General features: G+C 47.8%; 1 protein-coding gene across 2 annotated transcripts; it reads left to right on the forward strand.

Moving 5' to 3' along the window:
• Positions 1-7,310: 7,310 nt before the first annotated feature.
• On the forward strand, positions 7,311-19,950 carry LOC101703226 (apolipoprotein L2-like). 2 transcript variants are annotated; one of them, XM_004845692.3, is made up of 6 exons: positions 7,311-7,405; positions 8,961-9,047; positions 10,085-10,170; positions 10,696-10,773; positions 15,255-15,381; positions 18,422-19,950. In XM_004845692.3, the coding sequence occupies exons 4-6, from the start codon at positions 10,752-10,754 to the stop codon at positions 19,251-19,253; spliced, it is 981 nt and encodes a 326-aa protein (XP_004845749.1). In that variant the 5' UTR covers positions 7,311-7,405; positions 8,961-9,047; positions 10,085-10,170; positions 10,696-10,751; the 3' UTR covers positions 19,254-19,950. The 2 variants fall into 2 exon arrangements, with proteins under 2 accessions (XP_004845749.1, XP_021114713.1); XM_021259054.2 differs by lacking the exons at positions 7,311-7,405; positions 8,961-9,047; positions 10,085-10,170; positions 10,696-10,773 and adding an exon at positions 11,453-11,678 and having other exon boundaries at positions 18,422-19,439.
• The last annotated feature ends 823 nt before the right edge of the window (positions 19,951-20,773 follow it).

Below are 20,773 nucleotides of genomic sequence, written 5' to 3' on the forward strand. Positions count from 1 at the left end.
ACTCATGAATCTTATCTTGGATAGACTGGGCTGAGTGGGTTGTACTTAAAAGAGCTGATAATACTGTGGGTTATTAACCCTGAAAATTTCCAAAGAGTGATGAAACAAGAACAGTGGCAACTGCCAGTGACTGACAGAAACCTGTGCCAACTGGCAGAACCTGCAGAGAGCCCGGATGAGGCTGCAGGAGCTGCTGGAAGAGCTCCAGGTAGCTGCAGGGGCTGCAAGAGCCATGACACTAAGATCTGTAATGCTAAGAGCTAACAGGCCCTGCTCAGAGCCCAGGTACCATCAAGGGAGCTGCACTCTGCCTATTATGATTTGTCTGAATTGAGGGAAAGATCACTCAGCTGATTGGTAACAATTCCATATATGAAATATTCTTGAAATAACAATATTATAGAGATGATGCAGAGGTAGGCTTTGGGGTTTCCAAGGTTTAGGGGAAGCAAGGGACTCTGAAAGATTGATAGCAGGGAGTCACTCTGTGATGAGAGAAAACTCTTGGTTGTCATGATGGTTCCGTGAACTTGTACATGCGATAAAGTGTCAAAGAATGCAACAGACCAGCTTGAAACCACACTGAGCAGGCTTCAGATATTGATTTGGCTTATAAATTCAGCTATTGATTAAGATTGAGTCATTCCAAGGCCTAAGTGTGAATTTCTAATTTACCTTTTGGCTGGTGTTCGGAGACAGACTTCCTTATGGCAATGGTCACAATTTTGGTCTCAGTGATGGTGAGGTTGTGATGTTTCTATAGCAAGGAAACACTGCAGCTGGGGAATTATGACTCCACATAACCATTTTTCCAAGATCAAACATTAGCTACAGATGATGCAGGTGGCTCGTTAGCTATGATGTGCAAGATAGCACAGGGGCCTTGTTAACTGTGACCTGGCCTTCACAAGAATACACAGTTACTCCCTTTTTCCAAGCCTGGCTCCTTAAGTGCATTAGTTCTACTCCCTACATTTGCCTTCATTCCCCTTGCTATGTTGTATAGTGATAAAGACTGACTACTCCAGAGCTCGTGATCATAGCCAGGACAGAGCTGAGATCAGGTGGTCTTTAGCCAGGAGAGAGCTAAAGATCACCCCCCCCAGTAATAAATTATTGTTCTTTATTCTCTGTGTGTTATTTTTTTTATCCCCTTTCTTTCCCCTCATCAGGAGACTGGACATCCCCTGGTAATGGGTCAGGCTATCAACCCGACAAGTGGTTGGGATATCAGCCGCAACAGGACCGTAACAAACACATAAATGAGCATGTGCAAAACCTGGTGAAACTCCAGTTAGCTCTGTGATCTAGTACACTGTACTGTGCCAGTGTCAATGTCCTGCTGGACATGGTAGCACACACCTGTAATCCCACCAGGCAGGAGGATTGCTTTGAGGTCAAGGCCAGCCTGAGCTACATAGTTCAAGGCCAGACTGAACCATAAAGCAAGATCCTGTCTCAAAGCAAAACAGAAACTATGACCAAAAATCAATGTTCATGTTCTGGTACTATAGTTATGTAAGATGTCCCCACGAAGGGGACATAGAACCTTTCTCTATTATTTTTTGCAACTGTACTATTTTGTCTTGTGAATCTATAATTTTTATTTTATTTTATTTTATTTTGGTACCGGGGATTGAACTCGGGACCTTGCACTTGTGAGGCAGGCGCCGGAACCACTGAGCTAAACTCCCAGCCCTATAATTTTTATTTTAGAAAAAAATTGTCTGTGACTCAAGACCTGAGTGGCCATAGTAAATTTGGTGAGGAAGGGAAGCCGTGGTCAGCTGTGTGAATTTGAGAAGGCGATGTAATTCTCTAAGCCTTTTTCCTTGGCTATACGTGGGGATACAGGCTCTCTAGAGGGTGTGCTGAGAAGATAAAAGGAGAGAATGCAGACACCAGGATTGCTCAGGGCTCACAGAGAAGAGTGCTGAGAAGTTAGCGCATTCCTGCTCATTGACCAGCCGCTGTATGTCAAGCACAGTCCCTACTCTGTTTCAGTTCATCACCCAGGAACTGCCAGGGAAATACTATCACAGGCCTCATTCCACCAGCAAGGAAACTGAGTCACAAACCAAAGGCTTGGGAGGACGAATTCCAGCAGGGGTGTCTGATGCTGAATATTCTCTCCAGCTCTTAGCAGACAGGAAGACCTGGATGTCACAGGACCCAGGGACTGTAGCATGCAGTGATGCAAGCATTTCAGGCAGCTTTGCCAGCCTGTGGACGTGGGAAGCCCTTGATGCTCAGTCAGTAGGAGCCCCGGACCCGACCCAGCTCCACCGGGCCACTGGTCCTAAACCAGGCGGGATCTGGATATGGACTCTAGCGGTGTTCAAAGTGCTGTGATTCATCTCAAGCCAACAGGGAGCACTAAGGGGGGAAAAAAGCCACATTTTCAGAGCACTGGAGGATTTTAAGGATTATTATGCTTCCTTTGGGGTGCCGACTGGTTCAGAAAACAAAAACCAAGAATCAAAAAGGCCTGGTTATGATCCCACCTCTACTACTCCTGCTGAGTCATGTCACTTTGAACTTCAGTTTTCTTCCCTGGGAAACAGGGACAATAAATGTTTTCACCACAGGGTTTGAAGCATTGGTTTATGTGTGTAAAAATGCTTTGTACATGGTAAGGGGCTTCTGTGCTGTTATTTTTTTCTGCAAAGTTCAGATTTTAAAGGATTTAATTTTTTTTTTTTGTACTGGGGCTCAAACTCAGAACCTTGCGCTTGCAAGGCAGGTGCCGGAACCCGTGAGCTAAATCCCCGGCGATGGATTTAAAAAATTTTTAAATGTGGTAAAGTATATATCACACAGAATTTACCAGCTTAGCCATTTTTAAGTATAGAGTTCAGTAGCATTGATTGGATTCACGTTGTCCTGCAAACATCACAACCATCATCCCCAGAACAATTTTCATCTTGCAAAATGGAAACTCTCCACCCGTAAACAATAATTCCCATTCCTCCTCTCCCAGCCCTCGGCAACCACCACTTTGCCCTCTGCGTCTGTTTTACTACTGTAACTCCCAAGTGACCTCATCTAGTATTTGTCTTTTGGTGTCTGGCTTATTTCACGAACCATGATGCCTTCAAGTTTCATCATGCTGCAGAACGTGCTGGGATTTTCTTCCTCTTTAAGGCTGAATAGTACTCCAGTGTATCCACAGGTTACATTTCACTTATGCATTTATCCACTGATGAATATCTGGGCTTTTTTGAATTATGGCACTGTGACTATGGCTGTACACATATCTGTGTCTTTGCTTTCAATTCCTTGGGGCATATACCAGAAAGGGAACCGCCAAATCATTGGTAATTCTATATTTTGAGGGGAACCTGCACACTGTTTTCAATTGCAACAAGGTGCTATTATTTTTAGGGTTATATTTGGCAAAACAGCAGAGCCAGAAGAGAATCTCCTCAGTCTCCTGCCTGCTGGAGATGGTGTGAGGACAGCTTGATGGCTCCTGCCCCGTGCTAAGAGCTGCCTGGTCGGTGGCTCTGACAGCTCCTCCCCAACCCCACCAGCCACTCCACACTTCTCCTGTTTTTGGATCTACTCAACCGAAGCTGCTGCTTCTCTGTGGCCTAAGCTCATTTGCAACACCCTCAGTACTTGGGAAAGAGCCTTCCGACTTAAATTCAGGCGTGTAAATTCATTAATCAGTTACTTATTTTAAACTGGTCTTCAAAAGTTACTTTGTTCACTCTGCAAATGTTTCACATTCTCTTGAACATTATAACTGCGTTGAAATTAAACACACCTTTGACCTATAATCCCAGCTACTCAGAAGGCTGAGGCATGAGAATGGCAGCCTAGACAACATAGCAAGTCCTTGTCCTTTTTTTTTGGTACCGAGGATTGAACTTGGGTCCTTGTGCTTGCACAGCAAGCAGCGAAACCACTGAGCTAAATCCCTGGCCCAGCAAGTCCTTGTCTTTAAAAAAAGAAAGAAAGAAAGGAGGAAAGAAAGAGAAAGAAAGAAAGGAAGGAAGGAAGGAAGAAAGGAAGACATAGCTATATTGACCTCAACACAAAAATATTAAGATTATGGGTTTGATTTTGTCATCATTCTACTTAGGTTTAAACATTCCTGAAATTGATACTTGTTACCCAAGCTTGATTTTCCCATCTGAAGAAAGACAAATAGGATTTTCATGCAAATGATGCTGGTGGCCTGGTTATTGACAGCCAGGACTAGTGCTGGCCCCTTCCACTCTGCATGAGGTCACTGGGGGCTGGTGGCATAGAATGCATTCCCTCCCTGCTATGGTCTAAATACGTATTGTCCACCAGAGACTCTTGCATTGAAGCCTTCATCACCAAGGCAACAATGTTCAGAGGTGGAGCCTAGGGCTGTGACAGGGTCATGAATGTCACTGAGTCCAGAATGGAATGGGGTGTTGGGAGGTGGGGTCCATGTGAACGAAAATGGTCACTGGGGAGAACCTTTGAAGGGCATATCCTGTTCCCAGCCTCTTCTCCTCTCTGTGACTCTTCCCTGCTCTCTGCTTCTTGGGGTTAGAAGGGTTTAGAAGTTCTTGCCCACGCCCTTCTGCTGCGATGTTCCTGCCTTGGAGCCAGCCAGCCATGGATGGAAACCTCTTAAACCCTGAGCCAAATCAGTTGTTCCCCATTTAAGCTGTTTATGTCAAGTATTTCTCAAAGTGAGGGAAATCTAACCAGTACACTTGCCACGTCAGCCCCGTACTGGGCTGTCCTAGGAAGTTAGTCTTTGCTAGTCCCTTGGTGACTACAGAAGGTCCCAGGTCACATGGCGACTACTCCCTCTATGGGAGAGGGACAGAGAGTGACTACACAGGAACCACACAATCAGTTTTTAAATAACAAAGTTATCATTTAAGGGATGCCAAGTTTCAGTTTTGCAAGATGAAAAGAGTCGTAGGGACGATGGTGGCGATGGTGGTACTGCAACGTGAACGCAATGAATTCTGCTGAACGGCACAACTCAAAAATGGCTAAGATGGTAAGTTTCACCCCATTCCCTTCTATGGTCTGGAGAGAAAGGGGGAGCAGACCCTGTTCTGAGTGCTCAACACAATGTGCAGCTTGTCTGAGTGAAGCCCACCATTCCAGGAGAGGGGCAGGGCGAGGGGAGCGTGGTCCCTGGGGGCCTTGGCTGTTGACCCTCCACTTTCCATGGGAAATGTGGTGCTCTCTGCCAGGTGTCTCAGAGCAGTGTCAGGGGCGCTTTCCCACTGGATTAGGACCGGCTTCTGCATGGGAAGAAATTGCTTATAGACCAAAGATTTCTGCCAGGTCCCCAATTCTGGAGCTGCAGACATCCTGGGTGACTTTTCTTTTGATGTCACCAGCTGAGCTGAGGTGTTTTGTAGCAGATCTTAGGATCTGCAATGGAATGGTCTCTGCTCATGTTCCAGGAGGTAAGAGACCTGCCTTCCCTCTTGAGCTGAGTCTGCAACTACATTTTGGATGCTCCACCACGAGACCATGTTCAACCAGTCTGGTCCACAGCACGGTGATTAGGGGATCCACATGGTGGGACTACAGCTCATGTGGATCTTTAAGAGGTTCCGCATCTCACTGTGTTTTTGTGTGGCCGTTAAGCTAAAGATGTGCTAGTGAAACAGGGAAGAATTGGGAGAAGAGAGATTACAGAAAACAATGTACAAAAAAGCCCCAACACCCTTAGACAAAGAAGGGTAGCCACGAATGTCAAATGGACAAAGATCAAACTAGGTGGAGTTTTGGTTCCTTCTCTGACTTTCCCAATGAAAGCCACAGTCTTTCTCTTTACCCAGTTTCCTCAGTTGCAGAATCAGATCACATCAATATGTACAATTATCATATGCCTATTTAAAAATAGAGGAAAAATCTAGCCCTTTAGGGAGTTATAACAGTGCAATCAAATAGAGCAGTAAATGTGATGTGCGCTTTACTGTGTGGTCACTCTCTGTCCTTCCTAACAGAGGGGCTGTGAGCATGTGGCCTCATCGACATTTGCCCACTGCAATACAGGCCCAGGTTGGCTTATGAGGTCCAGCCCTGCTCCCAGCTCTCCCAGCTCCTTCTGCCTGGGGTGAAGCAGAAAATTCCCGCAGCACCCAGCTGTGTGACTACCTAGATTTGGTGGATTGTGGCCCCTACCCTGAAAGGTGCCATGGTGTTACTCTGCCCCAATCCTGGACTGCCTACTGACCTAGCTGATTTTCTACCCCAAGTTATTCTGATTCATCTTTGAAGATGGGATGCCTGTGGGCCCGAGGTTCTTCCTTAGCTGAAACTGGTGGGATCTGAGTTGGGTGTCAGTGTGACCCCCCCGGGCAACCTCTACCTTCATTATAATCCCGCTTGTGTGCTACATGGCTCCTCCCAGGCTATGACCTTTGACAGTGGCCATGGTGATGTCTAGAAAGAACAACAAAGTGAAAAGAGGTGGTGCTCAAGCTCCAGGATAATCTCAACCCATTCCCAGAAAAGAGATCAGTTATCACCCTTTCCCCCTCCTCATTTTTATACCTTACTCTTATGACTTCCCCACCCCTAACAGGTTGAGAAGTTGGTTTTTGAGTCTGTCTCCCACTTCTCAACCAAGAATGAAAGTCTCCTTCATTGCTCAGTGGGTACTCGGTTTTAGTACTGGTTCTGAGAGGGAGAAACGGACACTGTTTGGTGTCAAACACTGGAACTAATTGGGAGCAGAGCAGGGCAGGGCAGTGGACTCTGGGCAGAGATGCCAGAGGGATCTCTGAGGGAGCTACACATGACAGCTCCAGCAGGTGCGGCAGGTGCTCCTAGAGGAAGACCCCGCTAAACCAAAAGTCTAGGAGCCGCATGGGGTCTGGAGGCCTAGCTCAGTGGTACAGCACTGGCTTAGTATTTGCAAGGCCCTGGGTTCCATCCCCAGCACTGTCCCCCCAATCCTTGGACACGATATTCCACAGCAGTCATAAGCAAGGGGCAGCAGGTGCAGGGTGTGTGGGAGCCCGTGCCAATGCTGAAGAGCGATGGGGAGGCAGGTGTACTGGGAGTGGGGTGTGCACGGTGGGTGGGGCTGGGTACAATCCCTAGGGGAGCTGGGCATGGTCTGTGGAGGGTCCCACCACCTGTCAGCAGTTAATCTTTGTTCCTGCAGCCAGGGTGGGCTGGGCTGGAAGAACCTGGCATGTGGGTCTGAGCTGGCTCCACTCAGAGGATCAGCAAGGAGGGTGGGGTGAAGGTCGCACCAGCAGGTAGAATGTGTAGGGTATGTGCTCCCGAGCTGCTAGAAATTTTCAGTTTCAGTTTCCCTATTGGAAGCCTGGGTATATGTACCCGGAAGACACCTCTGCTCACTGTTCGGCCTGCAGTTGGAGACTGGATCTGCACAACTCAGGACGGCTGGGCTGAGTCCACACAGACAGAGGAGGATTCCTTGGTAAGTTGGGGAAGCCCTGTTTCCTCATCTTCATAACATCTCTGCCAGAGAAGAATTAGCATCCCCAAGTCATAGATGAACTCAGAGAGCTTGGGGAATGGGCCCCAGGCCACACAGTCGAGCAGCAGCAGCAGTAGAGCCTGGGTTGGTCCACGTTCATGTCTGACTGCTCCCCTCCCTTGTACCTTCAGCAGAAGAGAGAAGAAGGAGCACATGGATGGGTCACAAAGCTCCCCTGGGCTCAGCTCAGGTGGAATGAGACAAGGCCAGGTGACCTTGAGAAAAGGTGCATGTGGTAGTGGCCTCTGCTTTGGAAAGTTTGGAGGAACCAAAGAAAGTGGATGAGGGCAGAGGACTCAGAACCCCCCGTCCTTGTGGCCTGGTCACCCTGAGGCTGGGACTGCTACAGAGGCACATGGGGAGCAAAGGGTTTCTTTTGAGATACAAGGAGCCCAGTGGTTATCTCACCAACACTGTCCTTGCCACTTGCTCTGTGCCACAGGGCAAACTGAGGCCCTGTGAGGGGACTGAGCAGGTAGACAGTAGGCCTGCATCCTATGGGCCCTCAAAGGTCCCCTACCTCAGACTGAGGGAGCAAAAAAGAAGGCAGAAGCTGGGCTGTGTGTTGGGACAGGCAAGGTGACTGGACGAGGGAAGTGCGAGGGACCAGATTGCAGAATGGTGTCCCCAGCACCACTGCAGCTTTGTAGCTTGGACTTTATTACTTGCTCTCCTGTGGCTGGATGGTTAGTTATCTCCTTCCTTTTGGTGGTAAAAACAAACCCTCTCTGAGCACCACTCTGACGCCTTTGCACACTGAAGGAAGCCTGGAACCAAGGTGCGCGGTGAGCAGGGAGAGGAGAGGAAGGAGGAGCTGCAGCAGGCAGGAGGGCCTGAGTGCTGGCTTCAGGGGCCAGAACTTGACCTTGGCAGCTCAGTAAAGATTCCTTAGGAGGTGTGTGCTGTCTTAACCCTTGGAGGCTGACTACACTGACCACTGAGTAGAAGAGGCCATGCTAGAACCCCTGTTCTGGTACCTTGGAGAACCCAGAACACGTCTGACAGGGCAGGGAGGGCTGCCTGGCTGGGCTGAGGTAATGGGCTGGAGCAGCGCCAGGCAGGCACCGCCCTGGCTTCCTCCCACCAGTGGCCTTTCTGGGAATTGAGCAGCTGGCAGGCTCAGCCACAGTGCCTGGCTCGCTAATTCCCATGGGGTAGAAGGGAGCACTCCCCACACGGGCACAGGGCTGAGGCTCCAGACGAGGGCCTGAGTGAGACCAAGAGCGACCAGGCAGGATGAGACCCAGGGAGCAAACTCATTGACACTGTGTGGAGTCAGCAGGACCCCAGGTCTTTCTGCCTGCCCAGGCCTCTGCCTCAGCTCCGACTCCCAGGGTCACGTGACCCCAGAATGCTGGGTGGTTCAGGATCAGGCAGTATTGGAAGCAGGAAGAAGGTGAAAAGGGCAGCTGGCTCTCCTGTCACACTTGTCCCTTAGAGCAAAGAGCCCCCAAGAAATCTCTCAGCTGACTTTTTCCTGTGCCTCATTGGTCAGGCCTGGGTCAGACAGTCACCACTGAGAGCCAGAAGCCCCAGGAGTCAGACACTTGGATGTGGTGCGGCCAAGACAAGAAGCAGACAGGTGAGAGGGGAAGAGGGTAGCTTTGCACTCGGTGGCCATGGGAGCCATTATGGTGGTAAGACAATGTCCGAGAGCAGAGATCAGCACCTGAGAGGGTTATGCCTGGCTGTGACCAGACCTGCTGTGTCCTAGGAAGAGAACGGGACCTGCTGGGAGCTGTCCCCAACTTGGGTGGGCCTGACAGGGACACTTCACATGTGCATGGGCTTATTGTTTCCTTCTCACATGGCAGAGGCCATACGTGTGTCTGCAGGCAGTGTCCTCCAGCCCGAGGACACACTGGTCACTCCCATGGTCAATGGGACAGGTGGAGTTTGAGGGAGGAGGGGGTGTGATTTCATGGCCCTCAGGAAGGGGTTGCTAGAGAAAACCCATTGTGGATGCGTCTCAGGTTGGCTGGGTGCAGGAGGCTCTGCATTGTGGCTGTGTAAAGGGAAGAGCAGTTCTATGTATGGGGATCTCAACAAACCTATCTGCAGAGGGAAGGGACCAGAACCAGGATAAAGCTGTTCTCCATAACAAAGTAGCAGTCATTCTTTGTAGCCAAGACAGAGTGTCCGTGGCTGTACCAAGATACCTGAGAGCAGGTAATTTATAATTTAGAGGATTATTATGGTTTTAGAAACTGGGAATTCTAAGAGCATGGAAGCATCATCTCCTATGCATTGGGAGGACCTTCGCGTGGCACCTTAAAATGGTGGCCAGTGTCAGAGAGCAAGGGTGCATAATGGAGGCAAAGTTTACACAGGAGAAAGCTCTGCATTGTTCAGATCAAGGAGAGAAACAACGTGAGGTGCAAGAGTTAGGCCAGGACAGCAGAGGGCGCTGTGCAACCACAGCAGGGCCAGGGGCTGGCAGGACTGCAGGTCCTCATGGGATAGTACTGAAGCAAGGAGGAGCAGACCTTGGGCACTACAGGGGCACTGGTAATTTTACCATGAAGGGAGATGGGCACAGGGTACAGGATAAGGGTTTGCAATGAGAAGTGTCCTTGACAATAAACATGCATACATGAGTGTATGTTTTGCATATTTAAGGGAGCAGAGTGTAGTCATCAAAACATGGGATGTGGACCAGAGAGCCGAGTTCAAGTCCTGGCCCCTGCAGCTCTGTGAAAATATGGGTGAGTTCCCTGAGCTTCCTGATGGTCCCCCCCGCTTTAGAATGGGAGCCATAGATGTTCTCACTGCGTCGAATGTGTGAACACTCACTGAGGTGCACGGAAGGAGGCTGCACATTGCAGACTGTCAATAAACACTCACCAGCGTCACTAGTGAACACGAGTGTTCCCGGCCCTAGGCACTCACCAGGATGTGGCTTCCCATGTGTTCTTCTACGTGTGGGCTCTGTGGTTTCTACATGGCTGTGTCCTCATCCCATGCCCCCTCTGTGTGCCCTCAGAGGCCCAAGGCCTCTGCCTGGTGGGTGCGGACAGAGGGAGCTGGAGCAGGAGCAGGATGGCTGCCTTTTTAAAAATAGCAGCCACAGAGCCTGGGGGACAGAGAGCACTCTGGGAGAAGTCTGTTTTGACCTCACTGCCATCCTGGAGGGAACCCTAGGAGACCTGGCCCCGAGCCACTCCCCTTCACCATCTTCACCCCATGTGGCTGCCCTTCCACTTCATGATCTGTCTCCTCCTCCCCTCCAGCCTGGATGGCCTGAGGAGCTGTAAGGAAACCTCCCAGAGACGCTGCTGCTGATACCATGGCCTCTGTCTCCTCCCCAGGTACTGGCTTCCTCTTCTCTGGTGGGTTCCTCTCATGGGGTCAGGACAGGTGTCATCTCCAAGGTGGCACCAAGGTGGCAGCTCCAAGGCAGAGCCATTACCCAGAATAGTGGTGAATGGGAAAGGGGAGCCCCTGAGGGACCTAAGGATCTCTGACCAGGGCCTGTGGGTCTCCCTTCCGAGTCCTCTCCTTAGGGACACGGCCCAGCTGCTCACTTCCTCCCCAGCCTGCCTCCCAGTCAAGGTCTCAGGTGGACACAAGACTGTCTTGGGGAGGCCCCTGCTGCCTGCCCCAGGCACTGACCCTGGGGCGCTGCCCATGAGGAGGCGGTTCCTTCTAGCTCCTGCTCTGTGGGGCCCAACTGCTCTTAGTGGCTCAGGAGGAAGAGTGACCCAGAGTGCCATTGCACTGGAGCCCTGGGTGACCTCTGCCCCCTCACATCTGTGTGACCTGGAGCCTCTGCCCTCCCCTTCAGGGGAGAACAGTCTCCCAGGATATTTTGAGGGTCAGGTATTGTTATACTTAAACCTGAGAGATTATAGAGAATCACCACAATTCTGAGCCAAATTTGAGTCCTCTATTGTCTGCGTTCCAGAGCAGCTTGCACTGGAAAAACTCGAGCAGGAAGAGGCTTGTGGGCCTCTTTTAAGTGGCTCTTCTAATTGAGGAGGGCTCAGTGAGAGGGGGAAAGCAAACTGTGCTGTCAGTAGCAATGGTGAAGAACAAGGGAGCTGAAAGACTGGAGGCTAGGGGAGCCCAGCAGGCCTGGCATCCTGAGGCAGGGCTGAGGCTGGTGGTCTCCTTGGGATGAACACTTCCTCAACAAATGGGCCAGCCTGGAGCCAGAGGTGCCACTGGAAATTGTGTTTCCTGAGACCTGAAGAAATTGTTTCCAGAGTCCCAGGCGAGTTGCCAGATTCATGTGGAATCAGGCCTGGCTATCCTTTAAACACCAAGCGATAAAAGTAATGGCGAGAAGCAGGGAGTGAACTTTGAACGGTATAGTTGTAGGGGAAGACAAATGGACCAGTGTCCTCAGCCCTGTCCTCAGAGGTGCTGGCATGAGCTCCCAGATTATACAGACAGGGGGCAGCAGTGTGAACAGTCACCTGTCTATGTAAATGGGGTCTGGTTGGTCATTGTTTCAACACTGGTCAGGATGGGCTTTGTCCAAAGCAATGAGGAGGTTACTGTTCCCTGGGTGTCAGGGCTGGTGGGTTTAAAGGAGGTCTGGTCAGGCGAGGTTCCCAAAGAAAAGAAGGCATGTGGAGCAGACATCACCAGAAAGCAGGAACCAAACTTTAATTTTAAAACCATAGGGCAGCATCAGACCATGGGAGTTGGAACTGCAGCTGCTGAGCTCAAGAGCTGTGTGTCCTTTTTTTAAATCCACTTCTCTGAGGCACACTGAGACAAAAAACTCACATGACCTCGGATAGCTGTGTAATACGCGTGTGGTCTTCCTTGCTGACGTATTATTATAACAATGTCTGTCATGCACCTGCGCTTTGTCAGATGCCTGGGCTTTGACACATCTACCAGTGGCCCCTTGCACTGGGGAGTCGTTTCTGTCCCCCAGAAGATGCTGATCCAAGCTGATGCAGGAGAGAAGACTCAGAGCAAAGGGCAGATGCAAACTGGAGGCAGATGCCAAGTGCTCACCCTGCTGTGGTTTCCCACTGGTCACCTGCAGGCCCAGGGAGGTCAGGGCTTAAAGGCAGCCTAAGTCCTGGTCACAAGATCACGAGGATCAGAGTGGAGAGTCCAGGCCCCACCTCCATCCTCACCCACCTGAAGAGTCCCCTGCACTGCCACTGTTGGTACTGGGGACCCCTGAAACGTTACCGGAAACCTCTGCAGTGGACTCCAGTCTCCTGGCCAGTATATGACACAGGCCTGAGAAATCAATCTCAAAGACAGAACTAAGACAGACAGAAAGGGGGGAGCCACAATAAGCAATACAGGTACAACGGACAAAGGCACTGGGGAGTCCAAGTCATTGATTTTTATTGGTAATCATCTGGGTTAAAGGCAAGTTACGTGTAAGGGCAGAACTTCCGGTGAGAACAAGTGATTGTGTACATTGTATAGAACTCAATGTGAGCAAGGCTTGTAAATGACAAGACAAAGCATTCTCGAATTAGGAACAGAATAGACAAAATATATGGTTGTAATTAGAACATTGTCCTTCTACAAAGAAGGTTTTTGTTGTGGGAATGGAATTTGTGACCAAGTTTCTCTGACTTTGACACATAGGCTTTTGAGGGATTCACCTATAGAAAAAGCCAATTGTGGAGTTAACTCTTCCCAGCCTGAACTGCTTACAGCCGGCTTTGAGCATTATTGATGTTGAGCAGTATCGATATATTGCAGTCTCCCACATGTGGAACAAAAAGGAACCTTTTTTTCATGACAATATTACCCAGGAGTGCATAGTTACAAACATTTACACATTTTAAAAAATCTCATAGGTAAATTGTAAAATAGATTGCAGAGGTCACAGAAATTTTAAAAACATGAGCTTTCCAAGTGATACAAAAAATTGGCCAGGTTGGGCTGGGGATTTAGCGCAGTGGTTTCACCGCCTGTCCTGCAAGAGCAAGGACCCGAGTTTGATCCCCGGTACCAGAAAAAAAAAATTGGCCAGGTAAACTTGCATTTAAATTATGAGCTTTCTTCTTTCTGGCTTTGGGCAGCCTCTTTTCCTGGCTGGGTCTCCACTTGTTCATGAAAGAATAATGTCTCTCTTGTGAGTACACAGTGCAAACACATTTTATATTACATCTCAGTAGGCATACATAAATATATACTGGTACCCAGTCCCTTGTCTGCAATACCATTAGGTCCAATCCTGCACACTACACATTTTCTGGGTGACTCAGCCAGTAATATTGCCCTCTACTGGGTTGAGCCTATTTCTAGCTTTTACACTATTTATCTCATGGAATGTGAACACTCATATTTCCACGTCAAAACATTAATACATTTGACTGTCATTATTGGCAAGTAATATTCCATATGTGCTCTGTGTTCTCTTTCTAAAAGATTGAAAATTCTCTTTAATTGTCTATATGAAAGTACTTATTGGAAAGTATTTTGACTGTTCTCAACACGAAGAAATGACGGATATTTGAGGCCATAAAATAAAATTTTTCTTGAAATATCACACTGTGCTTGACAAATACATATAATTGTTATGTGTTCATTAAAATAAATATTTGAAAATTATTTAAAAATAGTTAAAGATGATTAAAAGTTCTCAATTCCTAAACATATCTAGGACCCTCGTATTAAGGGGCTCTCTCTCTTTTGTTATCTATATCTATCTATTTATTTATCTACTATATACATCATATACAGTTGCATCTCAGTTCACAAACTCAATTCTCTGCAAGATTCTGGTTGCAAACTAAACTGGTTGAACTGAATTAAATTTCCCTGTGAGGTCAACATTGAACCTAACCCTTGTATTTGATTCAGTTCTCCTCCAACTTGGTTTTGTGATCAGAATCATGGAAAGAATTGACTTCATAAACCGATATACCCCTGTAGATGTAATGTCATATAAATAATTTGCAAAAGCAACACATATCCTTACGATGTTCAACATGTTCTAATATTGAGAATTCTATTTCCTTTTCAAAGTGCTGCTCTTAACCCAATCAATGAATTTCTGAACCCACTGATGGTGGAAACTCACATTTTGAAGACCTGGGTACATACTGTTTGGCACACAATGGGCACATGCTAGGTGAACCCATGCTTGGAAGTTTCCTGCTCCCCAGGCTGAGGGTCACTTTCTGAGATTTGTGCTGAAGGCACTTCCGTGGTGTGTTAGTCTCCTCAGGCTCCTTCGCAGGACACCACCAGTTGGTAGCTTCAAGAGAAGATGTCTATTTTCTTTCTTTCTTTTGGTACCGGGGATCGAACTTGGGTCCTTGTACTTGTGAGGCAGGTGGGAGAGCCACTGAGCTAAATCCCCAGCCCAAGATGTCTATTTTCTTACAGTTCTGGCAGCCAAAATCTGTGGTGAGGGTGGGCCAGGGTTGGTTTCTGGTCAGAGGGAATTTCCTGGTTTGTAGAAGGAGTCTTCTCACTGTGTATACACATGGCCTTTCTCTGTGCATGGGGAGAGAGAGAGAGAGAGAGAGGGAGAGAGAGAGAGAGAGAGAGGGAGAGAGAGAGAGAGAGATTCTTTTAAGGACACCAGACCTACAGATTAGGGCCCTACATTTATGAACTCATTTAATCTCAGTTATTCCACCTCCTTAAAGGCCTTATCTTCAAATTCAGGCCACTGGGGTTTAGAGTTTCACGTATGAATTTGGGCAACACAATATATTCCGTAACACTGGTTATGTGACTCCATCTCAAGTATCTGATAGGACAGTAGCTCCCAGGATGAATAGCCACCTGTCCCCAAAGCCATGTATACTCCACTGCACCGTCATCTGACTCTATTCTTTCTTTCCTCAACCAGATAGTGACAGTTTCGTAGAAGACGTCATTGAGTATATCATGGACACACTGAGCAGTGAGGACCTGCAGCAACTGCTGACTGAAGATGGCTCCTGGGAGATATTGGTGGAGACGACTGATTTGACCAGGTCACCTGCACGGGCCCCCAGCAGTGCCACCCAGAGCCCCACTGGACTGGGATTCCCGGGGGTGGACACAGCTCCTCCAGGCTGTTTCCTGTGGTTGGGGCTCAGGGTGCCCCTTCGGCACCGTCCCTGCGGGAAATTATCTCCATGTCATTCCCTGGCAGTGAATGGCCTCAGGGTGAAGGGACATGGCAGCAAGGGGGCAGGATCACTTCTGGCAACTGCTGGTTATGTGACCTTTGCTATCTCTACACCACTCTCGGCCTTACTGCCTTCATTCATTGAGTTTCATGGTAAGGAAAGTAAGATAACGTGTGGAACCTGCTTAGGTTATCACTTACACACAACAGGGGCTCAAGCAAAGGCCAGGAGGGACGAGAGCAGGGCCGAGGGTCCTCCTTGGAGACAGGTGCCAAGAAGGTCTTGCTTGAGAAAAGTCACAAAAGTGTAGACCTCACCAGTTGGGTTTCTGGGGGTCAAAGCATGGGGACACCATGGGCCCCGCAGAGGACACTGAGTCGGTGAGACACTCTTTCCTTTCCTCGTTGTGGTCCATCCGAGATAGACACAGTGGGCTGCGGTGGGGGGTGGCTGTTTCCTTCACACCTGTTGGTCACCCAGGAGTTCTCAGCCATCATGTGGGACCCTCTTCTGTTCACATGGAGTGGCCCTGACCCTGGGGAAGGCAGTGGCTTAGCGACAGCTTTCTTAGACAGAATGGTTGATGGCCTCTTTTGTGTAATTTACTTATTTATTTATTTTTTTGGTACCGGGGATCGAACTTGGGTCCTTGCGATTGCAGGGCAGGTGGCAGAACCACTGAGCTAAATCCCCGGCCCCTCTTTTGTGTAATTTAAGTCTGGGGACTCAAAGTCTGCAGCTCAGAGGGGACCTTCTCTGTTCCTGTGCAGGTTCAGGTTTCTCAGGGTCTAGGTTCAGAGATGGATCTGAAGGTCGCTGGATTCTTTGTGCACGGCCTTTGCATGAGCTCCTGGAAGGTGTCACTGGCTAAGGTGCCATTTAGGCTCATGACATCTGACAGTAAAGTCCTGATCTTGGGGTGCCAGGTGAGGAAAGATGTCGGCTGTGTAAGTAAACTGTAAGGAAGGTAGAGAGGATGGAGGCAGGGTAAATAGCCAGGTCTCCTCTTCTCAGTCAGTTCTTGGAGCAGCTGGATCCAATGACTTCAGGTCAAAGTGCAAATGGCATCAGACATTGGAATAGAGTTGGTGGGAGGCCAACTAATCTTTGTGATCTCCTTTGCCTCAGAGTTTACTTTTTATATCTCATTACTCAGAGTTAATCAAACTGCAAAGTCTGAGGGCACAACCTCCAAGACTAACTTTAGTTTTGACACCAACCGCAAATCTGAAGACTCCCAAAACCCCATGCAGGTGTGACAATTCACTAGAGGGACTCAGAGAATTCACTAGATGTTTATTACACACAGTGTATCACAGGGAAAGGCACAGGGTAAAATCAGTCACAGAAAGGCTTACATAGGACATAATTTGGCAGGGTTTCAAGCATGAAGCTCCCATTTTCCTCAGGACACAGTGTGCTCCTGTATTTCACATGTGACAATTCACACAGGATGCCGATGTGCCAGGCTCACCCTGTGAAAGGACACATTATTTTGATGCATAGCCAAGCAAGCACCAGATGGACTGGAAAGCCAAGGTCAAAGTCTACTTGCAAAGAAATTCAGAAGGTCCTAACTCAAGTTTGGTCATGCCTTGTTGTCCAGGCTTCAGGGCTAACCTGGAGTTTCCATCTGCTCCTGGAGGCCAGTATTTTTAGTCTCCAGTTTCTGTGGAAGTCAGAAATGATCCCAAAGCCCCAACATGCATCACATTGTTAGGATGACCATGCATTATGGAAAACTCCTGGAATAAGGAATGTTTTCTATGATAGATGTTTTCTGATTTTGAAATATTTGCAGATATATAAAAAGATATCTTGGCATGTTAGCTACTTTTCTCCTGTCGCAGAGACAGTAGTTAAAGCGGGGAAAGGGTTTATCTCAGTTTGTAGAGGTTTCAGTCCATAATCAGCTGGCTCCAAGGCAGGGATGGCCAATGGGCATCACAGAGGAGAAACAACATCACCTAAGACAGCAAAAGTACGAAGGAGCCTTCCAAGCGTTTTCTGCCCTTATTATCTTACTCAGACCACACAGATTGGTGGCACTCACACCCTTAATCTTAAGACCTTTAGGTTCAGCCCCACCTTGAATCAATCACACATTCTAGATTCAGCCACCTCCCAAAAAGCATGATGCTTTCGGGGGACATCTGAACACAAGTCATAACACCCGGGAATGTGACTCAAGACAAAACATGAAATTCATTTATGTTTCTTTACAACTTGTATGCATAGCATGAATGTAATTTCATACAATATTTTTAGCTTGCTTGTGCTTTGACTGTGACCTGTCACATGGGTCAGGCATGGAACTTTCTTGTGGCATCATGTCAGTGCTCAACAGTTTCAGATTTTGGTGTTTTTCAGATTTATGTTTTTGGATTAGGAATCTCAGCTAGTGTAGTCCCCAGGCAAACACAGACATTCCTAATAGTCAGGACATTCTAGGGGTCTACAGATCACAATCTGGTAGCTGAGGGCAAAGTGAAGGCTTCCCTTTGATTCAGGTTAATTCTTCGCTGTACATTAAGATACTCTGAACTAAGCTCCCCGCCCACCACCACCCACCTCCCATTGTTCCACTTCTCTGTGTTCATCTACATGATTCCCCTTCTACAAATACTTTGCTTGTCATGGCATTGTCCTTGAGTGAGATGGTGCTTTGTCAAATACCCACCACTAAAGAGCGTGTGAAAACGCCTTACAATCATTGACCCTGTTATTAAATAATGATATCCAAAACATGTTTATATCTGAAAGAAAACTTTTGTGCATCTTTGTAATTCTCTTTCTTTGATTATAATAAATCTCTGTCATTTATGCAGGGTAGATCTTAAGAGAGCCCATTTTCCAAACAGACAAACTGCCTTTCTTAATCACTTGACCTTTACTGTTACAGGGAGGAGGCAGATGCTGTACGTGAGACTCTGACTGAGTTGGAAGCACACAAGGAGAGGTTTTTGAATGTATTTCCTCATGTGAAAAAGGAGCTGGAGGAGGGCATAGCCAAGCTCTACGGGCTTGCAGATAAGGTTGACAAGGTGCACAAGGACTGCACCATCACCAATGTGGTGGCCAGCTCCACCGGTGCTGTCTCTGGGATCCTGACCATCCTTAGCCTGGCTCTGGCACCTGTGACAGCAGGTGGCAGTCTGGTGCTCTCAGCCACTGGGATGGGGCTGGAAGCAGTGGCCACTGTGACTGGTGTTTCTGCTAGCATTGTGGACCACTCAAACACATTATCAGCAAAAGCTGAAGCCAGGCGCCTGCTGTCAACCAGCATGGACACAGAGAAGGAGGTTTTCCAGGCTGTGGGTGAGGCCACACCCAAAGTTATTTCTGCAACTGAGAAATGTGTGAAAGCCTTCCAAGCCATTGGGAAGAATGTCTGTGCCATTAATGTGGCTAAATCCAACCCTCGGTTACTAGCCAAGGCCAACTGCCTTATGAAAACTGGGAAAATCTCAGCCCGAAGTGGTAAGCAGGTGCAGAAAACCCTTGGAGGGACTGTTCTGGCAATGTCCAAAGAAGCCCGGATCATGGGAGCAAGAACTGCAGGTGTAACCCTTCTGAAGGATGTGTACAACCTTGTGGAAGATTCAGTGCATTTGCACAAGGGGGCAAAGACAGAGTCAGCTGAAGAGCTGCGGCAGCAGGCTCAGGTTCTGGAGAGGAAGTTGGAGGAGCTCATCCGGATCCATGAGAGTTTGCAGTCAGACCTGACTAAGTGACACCCAGCCCAAGCAGTGCAGATCTCAGGGCCCTTGTGCTTTTCAAACACATGGACAAAGGCAGGAAGTTTTGCAGAGGAGAAAAAGAGGGTGAGATGAAATCTATGCTGGGTATTAAGGAATTTTGGATTTCTGGAACTAAACATATCCAGAGAGGGGTTATTGCAGATAAGTGAATTAAAGAGAAAGCAGGGACCTGGGGCCTGACATAAGGGACAAGAAGTGACTGAAGTACATGGGAAATAGGAGGAAAGAGTATTTTTTTCCTAACAATTCACTGTGGACCTGGGTAGAAGCAGCTGCAGGAAGAAACAGTGGGAAGTTTAGAAAAACAGAAGAGCAGAAGTTGAGAGGAGCCACGGTTAGAACTGTTTGGACTTGGGAGGAGAAATGGGGCTCTGCGTCTCACTCCTCTCACAGGCTGATGTCCCAGCAAGAGTGCAGCCTGTCCTCTTCGTCCCCAGGGTCAGCACGCCCTTGTCTCTGTCAGGCAGTGACTTCCTGATCATGATGATGAAGATGATGATGGTGGCGGGGGTGGGGTGGGGAGGGATGACAGTAGAGCTGGTGGAGCACTTTGCACATGGCCAAAGGGAGGAGGGAAGTATAAGAGGATGAAAAAAGTTTTAAGACACGTTAGTACGTGTACCACTCTCACCATGAGGGATGGAAACATTATGTATTATAAACATGTACTAATAAAAAACAAAAATTGTAAAAAAATATGATTTCTTTTCCCAAAGGAGGGAACTCTTAAATTTGTTTTACTTGAGGCATAGCAAAAATAGGTATGGCATTTCAAACATCAAAAATACAATCTTGATTGGTTAGTAATGCAGGCAAAATACATGCTAACAGCACTGAAGAAACCTTTAGTTTACTTTATTTTTTGCTTTTGTTTTTGAGACAGGGTCTTGCTATGTACTCCAGGCTGGCCTTGAACTCACTGTGTAACCCAGGCTGGCCTCAAACTAGGAGCATCAGCCTTATAAGTGTTGGAATTAGGCATGTGCCACCATGCGTGGCTCCTTTATTTTACTTTAATAAATCTAATTTAACTTATTTTTAAAAGATGTATATAAGTGTTGTCAATTAAAAGTAATCTGTGCCAGGGATTTAGCTCAGTGGCGCTGTCTCGGAAGCCCAAGGTCCTGGGTTCCATCGACATTACCAAAAAAAGGAAAGTAATTTGTTTTTTTCCTAATTTATGAGTGCTCATTAATTTGTAAATTAACTTGGTACCAAGGAAACAGTTTACACACATAAATACACAATAGAAATGGCATATAATACACATGTATACACATACATACATACAAAGATCATGTGATTTTAATTTAGATTTGTTATTTACTATTTTTTTAAAGGTGCAAGTGTTGATGTGATTCCTTTTTTCACAGTCCTAAGCAATCCTTAATCCTACACTGTACCTCTGGTGGTATTGTCACTCAACATAGTCTGAGGAGGTTCCGTGAAGTGGAGATGAGGAATCTCAACTCACTCCACCAACTGGGTAGGTT

The sequence above is a fragment of the Heterocephalus glaber genome, unplaced genomic scaffold (assembly GCF_053883595.1).
Source record: "Heterocephalus glaber isolate CG9 unplaced genomic scaffold, H.glaber_assembly_v1.0 deba00001444, whole genome shotgun sequence".
Lineage (NCBI taxonomy): Eukaryota > Metazoa > Chordata > Mammalia > Rodentia > Bathyergidae > Heterocephalus > Heterocephalus glaber.

Bases quoted from the DNA above. Each gene is read 5' to 3' on its own strand.
- LOC101703226 (XM_021259054.2), top strand. From the start codon at position 11,582: ATGAACACTTCCTCAACAAATGGGCCAGCCTGGAGCCAGAGGTGCCAC. The intron at 11,679-15,254 runs GCGAGTTGCCAG...TTCCTCAACCAG, and splicing joins AATTGTTTCCAGAGTCCCAG to ATAGTGACAGTTTCGTAGAA. The intron at 15,382-18,421 runs GTCACCTGCACG...TTACTGTTACAG, and splicing joins GAGACGACTGATTTGACCAG to GGAGGAGGCAGATGCTGTAC.